At 40.7% G+C, this 12,813-nt stretch overlaps 1 protein-coding gene and 1 long non-coding RNA gene across 3 annotated transcripts in view; one reads left to right on the top strand and one right to left on the bottom strand.

Moving 5' to 3' along the window:
- The window catches only part of LOC115933985 (uncharacterized), a 62,637-nt gene extending 53,126 nt beyond the window's left edge, over positions 1-9,511 (top strand). The window contains exon 3 of the long non-coding RNA XR_004069836.3: positions 7,821-9,511. This is a non-coding gene — a long non-coding RNA (uncharacterized lncRNA). The remainder of the gene's footprint in view (positions 1-7,820) is intronic.
- MYRIP (myosin VIIA and Rab interacting protein) overlaps positions 1-12,813 on the bottom strand; it is a 450,013-nt gene that overhangs the window by 4,083 nt on the left and 433,117 nt on the right. For both annotated transcript variants that reach the window (XM_031009332.3, XM_063703711.1), the window contains exons 13-16: positions 11,703-11,864; positions 5,936-6,040; positions 5,763-5,823; positions 4,264-4,382 (exon numbers count right to left, since the gene is read on the bottom strand). In XM_031009332.3, coding sequence (XP_030865192.3) covers positions 4,264-4,382; positions 5,763-5,823; positions 5,936-6,040; positions 11,703-11,864 — 447 coding nt within the window. The remainder of the gene's footprint in view (positions 1-4,263; positions 4,383-5,762; positions 5,824-5,935; positions 6,041-11,702; positions 11,865-12,813) is intronic.

The following is a 12,813-nucleotide window of genomic DNA, read 5'->3' as shown; positions in this document are numbered from 1 at the left end:
GTACAGTGCTTTTTAACTTCTAAGTAGGGTTTCTGTTTTTTAACTTTTGTTCTGATTTTCTAGATTGGCCCTGTCCAACATGGTGGCCACTAGCTACATGTGGCTATTTACATTCAGATTAACCAAAATTTAAAAATCAGTTCCCTCAATGCAGTAGCCACATTTCAAGTGCTCAATAGCCACACGTGGCTAGTGGCCACTGTACTGGTCACTGCAGATATAGACCATTACCCTCATTACACAAAGTTCTATTAGACAGCACTGCCCTAGATTACGTTTGGCATTGTTATCATAGAGGGTTTGTTTACTTTTTGGAATTTATTGAGGTATTCTTTGTGATTTGGTATAAAGTCAATTTTTATAAACGGTCCATTGATGCCTGGAAAGAGAGTGAATGATCTATAAAGCATAAAGTTAGATAAACATCTTAATTAAAGCTTAACACTTAAACTATTCAGTTCTCTAATTTGTATTTATTTATGGGTTATTTGGGCTGTCAAAGGCTGATAAGGGAGTTTTAAAGTCACCAACTGTTGCACCATAAATTGTGTTGCTCTATTATCTGCCACATCAAGAAAGGCTCATGACTTAACTACTTTATTTTATCAAAATTTAAACATCTTTCCTCCTTGTTTTCTCTCAATGCTTTTTATCTGGAATTCTCCTTTCTCTGAAAGTAATTATTTCTGCCCTATTTTGCTTTTATTTGTTTAGTAAATATTGTCTGTTCTTTCATTTTTAACCTTTCTGTGTTACTTTAAGGTAATTTATTTTTATTTTATTTAAAAAACATATTGAGGTGAAAGCCACATAACATAAAATAAACCATTCTAAAGTGAACAATTTGGTGGCATTTAGTATGTTCACGAGGTTGTACAACTACCACCTTTATCTAGTTTCAATAAATTTCTGTCACTGTAAAGTAAAACCCCTTACTCATTAAGGAGTTTCTTCCTGTTCCCCCTTCCCACAACCTCTGGCAGCCACCAATTCATGTCCTGTCTCTATGAAAGACAATTTATTTTTAACTTTCTTATTTATAACCAATTCCTTCCCTGACACTAGTGGTCTGCCCTTTTAGTGTGATAATGCATCTTTTTCTGCTCTGTGAAATAATGGTCAGAAGCAAGGGAATTAGACTTTAAAAGGTCAGGGTTAATGGCTGACCAATGAAGAGAAGGCAGTGAGTAGAGCTATTGCCATGTAATGCCTGAGAGTAACTTTTATTTCAAAAGGATGTATCCACCATTATGCCATTACGTGGTGCTTCTATCCTCATGAGACAGGGACAATGACAGGGAGGAAGAGGAAGGGAGGAATGGGTGAAGGATAAAAGGTAACAAAATAAATTTGTCCTTGCTTTAGTCTTGTCATCTCAGACATGATCTGCCCTCCGCTTAACTGGTATCACTGAGGCAGCTTAGTTAGATGATAATTTTCTATGTAAGCAGCATCAAGCATTTGCCAAAATTTTGACATGTATGTTGGTTTTGTGAAAGGAAAATAAATCTGGGGGGTTCCCAAATCGCTAAGCTAAAGGGAAAAGTCAAGCTGAGAACTGGGTCATATAAGCCTGCCTCTCCTTTCGGTTCCTAAATAAGATGGCTACAAAATGAAAAGCTATATGCCTCCCCCATATTTTGCCCACATGGAAATTCCTAGTGAGCTCCAAGATCTGTACCCTAAGGTGTTTCTGTTAAAATTTCACCATAGCAATGCAAATTGATAGCTTATCTTTACAGGTGCAGTCACCCTGCCCCCACCCCCACCAGACACAAATGCATATCTGATTGTTCTCCTGCCCCATTTTTTCTATATTATCTGCTGTAAAAATGCAGATTCCCTGCATTATTCCTCTGCCCCATTTGTCTGTGTCACCTGATGTAAAAAAAAAATGCAGATTCACTGAGCCAGACAAAGGCATGAATGACTATTTTTCCCTACCCCCCTCTTACATGAAAATTGTGTACTTCTCAATAGCCTGCCCTTTCTGTTTTAAATTTGGAGCCCTCAAAATCACCTTCGGAGAAAGGCATAGACCTGTCTCCTGTGTGCACATCCTTAACTTTGGCAAATAAACCTCATAAAATGATAGGGACTTGTCTCGTTATTTTTCTCGATTGACAGTTTTTAAGCAAAAGAGCCAACAGTCCTTTCTGTATAATTTCTAGAGTTCATGCAAATTATTTACTGTCTCTTCCTTTGCTACATTTAGGAGTAGCTGCTGACTTTTTTCAGGAACACAGCATTAATGGCTAATGAAAAATTTAAGGAAGAGTGAATATGGACTGAAAACAGAATAAAAATTGTTACACCTCAACCAGACCTTAATCTTCCATTTACATATTTTCATTTCTCTTATATCAAACCTGCTTCCTCCAAGGAGCTAGAGATACAGTTGACAGGATATACCCACATATTAAAGAGGTATATAGCAGGTAGGATGTTACTCACTTAGTTTTAGAACCCCCGTCCCTACTGCTAAACGAACCCTTAATAGCGGCTACACTGTTAGGATGTCCTGATCCAACATCGAGGTTGTAAACTCTATTGTCAATATGGATTCTAGAATAGGATTGCACTGCTATCCCTAAGGTAACTTATTCCGTTGATCAAATTATTGGGTCAATGTGTATTAACTCACTAAGACTAGTGCGATCTTAGTTTAGGTTGTTTGGAGGTTGAATTATGCTCCAAGTTCACCCCTACCAAATTTTCTAATGCAGGGATAGTAGGCTAGGGCCTGTAGGCTTGTTTGAGTTTTTATTTGCATTAATGAATTAAAGCTCCATAGGGTTTTCTAGTCTTATTTGTTTTCACGAATAGGTCAATTTCACTGATTAAAAGTAAGAGACAGCTGAACCTTCATATGGCCATTCATACAAGTCCCTATTTAGGGAACAAGTGATTATGCTACCTTTGCACGGTCAGGATACCGCGGCTGTTGAACATATGTCACTGGGCAGGCAGTGACTCTAATACTGGTAATGCTAGAGGTGATGTTTTTGGTAAACAAGCGGGGTAAGATTTGCTGAATTCCTTTTACTTTTTGTAATCTCTCCTTAGAGCATACCTGTGTTGGGTTAACAGTGTAAATAATAGGGTGCTTATTATATCGGTTATTAATATTAGGCTGTTAACTGTCAGTGGGTTATTCTGGTCTGATGTAAGCTTATGCAATGGAGAATGTCTTCATGTTACTTATATTAACATTATTGCTTCTATTAAGTAATAGATTAGTCCAATGTGATGTTAGGAGTTCAGTAGACTGATTAGAATTTAAGATAGTTAGCTGTTGAGCTTAAACGCTTTCTTAATTGGTGGCTGCTTTTGGGCCAACTATGGTGGTAATATTTTTTACTCTCTGTAGGAAGGTTGTTTCCTAGGGTCTGAAGAGCTGTCCCTCTTTAGACTAACAGTTAAACTTACAGGGAGATTAAGTAATTCTGTGGGTAAGTTTAAAGCTGAACTAAGATTCTATCTTGGACAACCAGCTATCAACAGGCTTGGTAGGCTTGTCACTGCTACTCATGAATCTTCCCACTATTTTGCCACATAGGTGAGTATGCTCTTTCAGCTGTTCTTGGGTAGTTCATCTGGTTTCGGGGGACTTGGCTAAAGTTCTCTGTGTATAGTTATTTCTAGTTAATACATTATTCAGAAGGTATAAGGGCTTGTCTTTGCTTTTTAGTGCTTGATGCAGTTCTTTCATCTTTCCCTTACAGTGCTATGTCTATTGTGCCAGGGTAAAAATTTCTATCGCCTATACTTTTGTCTAAGGTAAATGGTTTAAGATAGTTGATAATATTTTTAGCAAGGTTTGGGGCCAGAGTTGGCTCAAAGTGATTAGGTCATGATGAAATCTTCCGGGTGTAAGCCGGATGCTCTGGGTTAAGCTACATTTTGGTATGTCCAAGTGCAATTTCCAGTACACTTACCATGTTACGACTTATTTCCTCTATACTTGCGTAGAAAGTTATTAGTAATAGTGATTTCTAGAGTAACAGTTGAGGAGGGTGACTGGCGGTGTGTGTGTGTGCTTCATGGCCTTATTCAACCAAGCACTCTGCTCTTGGTTTACTGCTAAATCCACCCCCCAGTCAAATCCAACAGACCATAAGACCATGGAGGAAGGATACTTTTTGGGGGTTCTGATGCGGGAGCTACAGAAGGAAAGGCTGCAGAGTGGAGGTACCATCAACACAGAGTGGAGGTACCATCAACAGTGAAAGCGTTGAACATTAAGACAGAGATGACATTTACCATCAAATCCTTGGTGGTGCCTTTCCTTTCCTTAGTCCTGTTTGTTGAGGCGCCTTGGAGAATGAAGTTGTGGTTAAATGTTTTAATGGTAGTCACTGAAGATGTCTCAATTTTTTCAGCTAAAAGGAAATAAATGGGAAAAAATGTTACCCAGAAGATGGACTGATTGTTAAGGAAAAAACAAGGTGGCCAGATTACTCAGACTTTTGTTCTAGACTTGGAATCTCATTCCTGTACTGTGTTTGATTGACTATGGGATCTTTTTGTTTTGTGTTTATTTTTATGATGGACAAATAAGTCAGGGCATCGTTGATAGCTTTCTGTGGAACGATAGCTCAGAGATAACCCAGTACAGTTCATAAATACTTATGTGCAGTCCTGAAATAGAAAAGGTTCTAAAACTTGCAAATTTTTACAACTTTGGAGCCAAAAGAATCTGATTATAAAACCTGACCTGAACTGACATGAGGCCATTTAATGTCCTTGTCCATCTCATGGAGTGCAAATGTTTTTGTGCTCTGCTGTAAGGATATTCATGTGTTTGTTTGATTTTCAGATGCTGCCTAGATGCCATGGGGGGTGTAAAGAAATATACAGCACATGTACTATATTACCTTTCTAATGCCCAAGAAATTATGAAGCACATAGGGACCCAAGGGTTTCAAATAAAGGACTGTGAATCTGTGATAAATTTTAACTGCATACAGTTTTGTAGATTATAAACATTTAATAAATGTTTGTTAAATGATCAATAGCAGAACCAAGGCCCAAATGCACATTTTTGGACTTTCTACTCCTCTAATTTGTAAATCTAAATTTCTAGTTTGGCATCACCCTTTTGTGGCTTCTGAACCTGGGGCACTTGTTGAAAATGTCCATTAGATAAAGGCGACATGACTGGCATTGCCAGATCCTTTCTAGATTGGACACTGTGGCAGATACTTTTGGTGTTCTGTTCACTTCTCTTTGACAGTCACCATTCCAGCATATTCCAACAGATCCTACAGCAAGTACCACCACTCTGTCTTGGCTCATGCATGGGGCAGGTCAGAAGTACCAGGGAGTTAATGCCTCTAGAAGTAACTCTCAGCCAGAGATGGATGGGAGTTTTAGAACAAATATCCCATCTCCCTGCCCTTTGGGCAGAAAACTCTGAGGTGCAGCCAGCATTGTCTCCCAGAGGTCACCAGGAGGACTTAGCCTTATTTGCCCAAAGAAATAACTCCTAATTCAAGTACCCTGTATTGATTGATTTAATTTCTTTCTCTGAATCATTTATCTTCTTCTCTAGCAGTGCACCTTCCAAACAAGCTACTTTCACTCCTATCCTTGTCCCAGGGTTTGCTTCTGGGGGGAGCCAAATCAAGATAGACAAGAGCAATTCTGTGTGAGAACGCTCCATTAGATCTAATTCTCAAACTCAGGTCTCTGTGTTTATTAATTAAGTAAATGATTCAGGCTTAATTTTTTGGTAGCTTTGTGGTTTTAATTTAGCATACCTTTCACCGGTGGAGCAGGCAGTTTCCTCCTTTGCTGCCTTGATGTATCTATGGTTTGTACCTACAAACAGAACACAATGAGCAATATACCTTTGCAGAGCCAAAGATATTTTATCTTCTAAATTTTCCAAGCCATGTAACATTCCAACAGAGGGAGAAAGGGACAAACACACCTGGGTCCTTTGCTTCTGATCCCGTCTTCTTGTGAAGCGCACACATGGTGCTATGTTTAATCCTGCAATGGTCAGGGCTGAAATCCGGCTCTCAATATCCGAAATCTTAAAGCAACAGAAAGACAAGATTGGCAGGGAGAAAATACGGAAGGGGAAAATATTTCTTAAAAGTGTTAAGAATTTATAAAGACAAATCTGCTTTGATGTATGCTCATTCATTCGTTCATTCAACTTCTACCAAACAAACACTTCTCTATCTAGTGTGTAGCAAGAAAATAGAACACAGGCCTTTCTTTATAAGTTTAAATTTCTAGTTTGTTAGCTCTACAGCATGTCAACAATCCTGTCAGAGTATGCCTGGGGATAAATGAAAGCCTGGGGACATGATGGGGACCCTGGCCCAGGGCCACCTGGCTCAGCATGGGGGTGAGGAGTGGTCAGGGAAGTCATAGGATTTATATGTCCTGTTATAGTCATTTATATGTCCTGCTTTCTTCTTCCATAACTTCATGAATCCAAAACCACAGCACCAGGTTTTAGAAGGGAGGCCTAGCGGCCCCCGGTTCAAGTCCATCTCCTCCATTAAGAAGCCAACCAGCCTTGAGAAACTCTCTCCCCTCTCTGGGCATCATTTTCCTAATTTGTAACATGGGAAGGTCAAGAGAGAGCTCAGATTTTCTTCCAGCAGAGTCTGAATGCAGAAATGGAAAGTAAGAACCCACTTAGTGCCCAGAGAGAACCCTGGTCCTCCCCTGTCTCCAGAAATGAAGATATTGTCCCTGCTCTTAGAAAAGGGCATTATTATGTGCCAGGAACCATGCTAAGTGTTTTAAATAATTCTATGAAGTAAGTACCATTATCTTGGTTTCACAGATAAGGAAACTGGCTCAAAGGGACAAGTGATACACCCATCATCTCACAGCCAATCTGGGCAGTGCATGGAATTCATGTCAGTGGCCATGCTCTTGTCACATTGCCACAGTCTGAGAGGATGTGCCAACACCCGGCATGGGGGACGCTGGAAAAGGCAGGGAAAGGCTAGCAGGGTCAAGGGAAGAGGTCAAGATTCTGCTGAGATGGTACATTCTGTTGTTAGGGAATCAAACAATAAGCTGATGGTAGACCCTAGCCAATGTGTGTGTGTGTGCTCCACACAGGAGGTCTCCATTGCCTCTTAGCCCTCCACAATTCTGTGCTACTCAAGACAAATTTGAATTCTGCTGTCATTTACTGAGGGCTTCTTTGAACAAAGTCTACTGTGATAGGGGCTATAGGAGGTACACAGAAAGACTGAAGGGTCAGCAAATTTGGAAGATGCATCCCCTACCCCTGAGGGGTGGCAGTCATGGTCAGAAAAGGAGGAGGAGGTAGGTGAAGGCCAAGTCTGTGGCAGCTGGTAAGAGAATTACAAGCTACCCAGTAGCCAGCCCCAGAAGACGCCACTTGAGTCCTTCCCTTCCTGGTCTCCAGATGCCTTTCTGTTCTTAATCTTCAAATTTCACATTAAGAACTGCATTCTTTTGGTTTATGAACCAATAAATTACACAAGCCTCTGAGAAAAGTTGCAGGCTAAGCTTTTACCAGTCATAAGCAACTGGTGTGGATTAGATGCTCACATTCTTCCCTGGAAGCAGTTTTGATGGAGGGCCTTGCTCAGAGGGCCCTGGGAAAGACAAGGTCAATGGGAAAGCAAGCTGCTGACCTCTTCATTTGTGGACTATCAGGTTCTGGAATAAGAAAGGGCTAATTTTTCAAGTTTCAGTCCATAGGACAAAGGACAAAGAAAGAGGAGGCTACTGAGGGCTGATTTTGCCTGTATCTTCTCTCTATATATAATTATGTCCCACTTCAATTATGTCTCTATATAATTATGTCCCACTTCTAGAACGGCATGTCCAAGGAGCTATACATTTGCTAGAAGGGGATGACCAATTCAGCTCTGAGTTTCCTGGGAGCCAAAGCCAAGAGCTCCATGTCCACAAGATCGAAGACCAAGTACTCAGAAGAACAGCTTTTCCTGATACTAGGAGTTAAGAGAAGCTTTCTCCAGGAACCTTCATAGAGACAACCTTGCATGATGCAGTGGACAGCACCCTTAGCATGCTCCACAAGGGTCATTCTGCAGTCTCTTTCAGCACTGGATAACGGCACTCTGTCTCAAAGGTAGACTCTAAGTTGATAGCATCCTTAGACTCTGTCCTAATATTACCAAGAACACAATTTAGCATATGTACCCCCCTCAATGGGGGACCCTCCTACCATCCTGCAAGAAATCCTCTGTGAGACTAGACCTTGGGTGAGAACAGACAACAGGGAGTTGGAGGCTTCATTCTCTGGCACCAGTTAGCCTGGTGGGGAGAATTTCCGCATGCCTGGCGGTGCAGTTGAGATAATCCACAAAGCTGAAGGCAGGGTCAACAATCTCCCATGCAAGTTAAGGACACCTAGGCAAGTGCGTGTATGCCTGAGGGCAGGACCAACACATTTCCCAGGAAACCACACAGCACAGACTGGTTAAGAATGTGAGCTGTTTGGCGCTGGATCACGCCTGTAATCCCAGCACTTTGGGAGGCCAAGGCTGGTGGATTACTTGAGGTCAGGAGTTTGAGACCAGCCTGACCAATATGATGAAACCCTCTCTCTACTAAAAATACAAAAATTAGCTGGACGTGGTGGTGCATGCCTGTAATCCCAGCTACTCGGGAGGCTGAGGCAAGAGAATCACTTGAACCCAGGAGGCGGAGGTTGCAGTGAGCCAAGATTGTGCCATTGCATCCCAGCCTGGGCGACAGAGTGAGACTCTGTCTCAAAAGAAGAAAAAGAGTGTGGGCTATGAGCTCACAAAATTTGGATTAAAATCCCGGTTTTATCACTTTCTAGGTATTTGACCTTGGGTAAGTTTCCTCAGATATAAAAGGAGGATAGTAACAGTAGCTCACTTATGGGGTTGCTGAAAAAAAAAATACAATAATGTGGTAAACCATTAAGGACAAATACCTAGTACAAAATAACGCTCACAGAACATTGGGAATTATTGATAACATTATTGTAATATTTAAAAATAAATGAAAAATTAATAGGCACACATTTAAACACATGGAAAATGGACATTTGGAACTCTAGAGTTTTCTGCCATAAAACATGGCTACAATAATTTAAGTCTAGAAAAATGTGGAAGGGGGAATAACTATCCAATAAAGGGGGAATAATTATCCAATAAAATCCTCCCAAACACCCATAAATATTACTTCCTGCAAAATCATTCAAGAAGTATTTGCTACACAATGTAACAGAAAACAAGTGATTTGATTCTACTTAATATATCTTTGACAATAAATTGATTAAGTCTTGGGTGAAATTTATGGAAAATAATTTTTTTTTAAGGAGAATTGCTGTTCAGCCATTCTTACTGATAATAGTCAACAGGGCCATCTATCTGATAAGTTCATTTCTAGTTCACAGCATTGACCCATCCACAGAGTGGAGAATTGTGCCCTTTCATTCTCTAGAGTGGTTAATGATGTCAGGAGTTGTATTTTTGACTCAATAAAGTGAAAATATTTACTTTTAAAATAATTACCACCTGAGAGTGTCATTGTCTCTGTGAAATGAAAATAAAATCTCGGGACCCCCAATTCACTATGCCAAAAGGGAGAAGTTTGGAAGCTGAGTCACAACCCCCTCCTCCCTGTCCCCAAAAACTGCCTTTCCTTCTTTTGTTCCTAAACTGATAGCTACAGATAGAAGGCCCCATGTCTTCACAGCTTCCGTCACCCTGACAATGTAAATTAATAGCTTATCTTCATGGGTTACAGGACAAGAGGAGACTAGAAATTGTCCCCTCACCCACCTGAAAATAAATGCATATTTGACTGCTTCCTCTATTCTCTGTTTACTTTTACTTTATCTTATGTAAAGCGCAGATTTACTGAGTGCAAGATGAATACATAGTTGACCATTCCCTTTACCCCTCCTTTTCATGTGCAATGGGCAGATTCACAAGAATGTCACCAGACCCTCCCTCTTTCCCTCCATCTCTTTCCGCTCCTGCCCACTTTTCTCCTTTAAATATTGAAACCCTCAAAATCCTGTTTGGAAAAAGTGTGAGCCACAGATCCTACTGTGGTTTCTGTCTCTTTTTTTCTGGGTGCATCCTAAATCGGCCGAAAAGAAAAAAAAAACCCTCTAAAATGATTGAGACTCACTTCAGTCATTTTCTTTGACTTATGTCTCTATCTAGATATGGTTTTATTGACCACAGTTCTCCCAATGATTCAGTTTTAAGATGCAGGATCTATTGCAGTGGCTCACACCTGTAATCCCAGCACTTTGGGAGGCCAAGGCGGGTGGATCGCCTGAGGTCAGGAGTTCGAGACCAGTCTGGCCAACATGGTGAAACCCCGTCTCTACTAAAAATACAAAAAAAAAAAAAAAAAAAATTAGCTGGGCGTGGTGGCGTGCACTTGTAATCCCAGCTACTCAGGAGGCTGAGGCGGGGAATTGCTTGAACCAGGGAGGTGAATGTTGCAGTGAGCCAAGATCGTGCCACTGTACTCCAGCCTGGGTGACAGAGTAAGACTCTGTCTCAAAAAAAAAAAAAAAAAAAAAAAAAAAAATCAGCAAACCAGGGGTCTATACTGAACTCAAGCTGCAGAGATGAGTGTCTCTCAAACTTGAGTAACACATGGAGCCCTTTTATTTTTATTTTTTTTTATTTTTTTGGAGATGGAGTCTCACTCTGTTGCCCCAGGCTGGAGTGCAGTGGTGCAATCTTGGCTCACTGCAAGCTCTGCCTCCCGGGTTCATGCCATTCTCCTGCCTCAGTCTCCCAAGTAGCTGGGACTACAGGCGCCCGCCACCACTCCTGGCTAATTTTTTTGTATTTGTAGTAGAGATGGGGTTTCACTGCGTTAGCCAGGATGGTCTCGATCTCCTGACCTGTGATCCACCCGCCTCGGCCTCCCAAAGTGCTGGGATTACAGGCGTGAGCCACTACGCCTGGCGTACATGGAGCCCTTTTAAAGAAAAAAATTGTCATGGGTCCCAAGAATATATCTGTAGACCCTAGTTTGAAAATCAGTGGCTTAATCCATGGTCAATTTTGATTTACAGAGTCAAAGGCTACGGGAATATCTGTGAAAACTTCAAACAGCCATAGTCACAAAGTTATAGAGACTATGACAATCAGTTCTGAAATAGCCGTATCTAAATCCTCCCTGTTCCTCATGAAAAATATTGTCCTGAGAAATCTATGCTTCCAATTTCCTTCATTTGTTCACCCCATTTTTATTGTGTGCTAAGTCTGTGCCAGGTATTGTGCTAGGCACTGGAGTTACATGTTAAGCCACACAGCTATAGTTCTATTCTCATGGAGCTTTCAGTCTATAATGGGGAATATTACTTAATAATATTACTTAATAAGTAATCAACAGTGTGACAAGGGTCAGAAAAGGATGGTCTTGGAGTGGAATGGAAACCTGTATAGTAGAGAAACCTATGTATGGGTCAGGAAACTTCTCAAAGAGGAAACTGGTATAAGGTTTAAAGGGCATCCAATATATTATCGAGACTTTAATTTGGCAGAGAAGAGGACTACACTTTTAAAGGGAGAATTTGGTGGAATCCATCTGGAAGGACTGTATCCATGCAAACATGCTGGAGATGATGGGAGCTGATAGATACAATGGCTTTAAAGTTATTCTTGTAGAACATGGGGCTCCCTGTTTCACCCTGCACGACCCATGCGGGCAGAGAGGAGAGTTCTCACCTGGAGTTCAGCATGGTGGACTTGGGCTGCAGCCGTGGCCACCTGGTCCTCCAGATCCGCCAGATGGGTCTCATCAGTGCCGCTGTGGATGCAGCGGGCGGCATCTTCTAGCTCAGTCAGCTGGGTCTCCAGTCCATACACAGTGCCTGCTGCCAGGTATACCTGTAGAGACAGTGCTACATTTGAGTTCATGTCTGCAGACTTGGGACTGGTTGGGGGTCCCTTGAGGGGACCCCAGCAATTCAGGGGAGTGAGAGAACTGGACTTCACATTGCAGGGGGGATATTATTTTTATAACATTTATAAACGTTCTTCACACTTAAATGTGTGAGGTCTTGACACCCCTCACTGTCAACCACACCTTCCCTCTCCCACAAACTTTCCTGTAAGAAAAAGCATTTCAAAGTTGCTTTTGTTCAAATAGTACAAAATACATGACATCAGCTTTGCAAATTGTGTATTGGTCCAGTGACTATAAAAATGACAAGAAGAAACAAAGAGAAAAACTCATGATGGAGTTTTGCCAATACAATTTTTGGTTGGCATTTAGTAATTGAGAAAAAAATCAGAAAACAAGAAAGAGGGGAAATAATTTAAAATAATTACAAATTTTGAGTGAATTATCTCTGATTAATTAGCTTCTGCATGCTTCAACGAGGTTAAGGGAATTAAAATAAACCCGAAGTTTGTAGTAGAAAAATATTTCTTAGAAAATAGTGTGATGTTAAGAGAAGCATGTATCGATTTATCTGTCAGTTAGGACAATTGTTGAGAGCTGTTAAAAATAAGAGAGCAAGTCTGATAAAGAAACTTAAGAAAAAGAAACATTTTTTACTTACAAGTTTATAAGGTTATTCCCATAAAAGTGAGCAAGGTGAAATCCTTGAAATAATTCAGACTAAGGGATGTGGGCCAGGGTGAATGAAACAAATACCCCGTCACCCTAATCAATAATGTGATGAAGCAACCAACAACACAAGAAATGAGATGTAGCTAAAGAAAGTAATTACTTAAAGAGAGGTTCTTGAGGTTTAATCAACATATATAAAATCCTAAACCTGTAATCACAGCAATTTAGAGTTGATTTGAATGAAACATATGGCCAAGACTT

The sequence above is a fragment of the Gorilla gorilla genome, chromosome 2, assembly GCF_029281585.2.
Source record: "Gorilla gorilla gorilla isolate KB3781 chromosome 2, NHGRI_mGorGor1-v2.1_pri, whole genome shotgun sequence".
NCBI classification, from domain to species: Eukaryota; Metazoa; Chordata; class Mammalia; order Primates; family Hominidae; genus Gorilla; species Gorilla gorilla.
The sequence above is the reverse complement of the archived record's forward strand: the minus strand, read 5'-3'. Positions and strand labels throughout refer to the sequence as shown.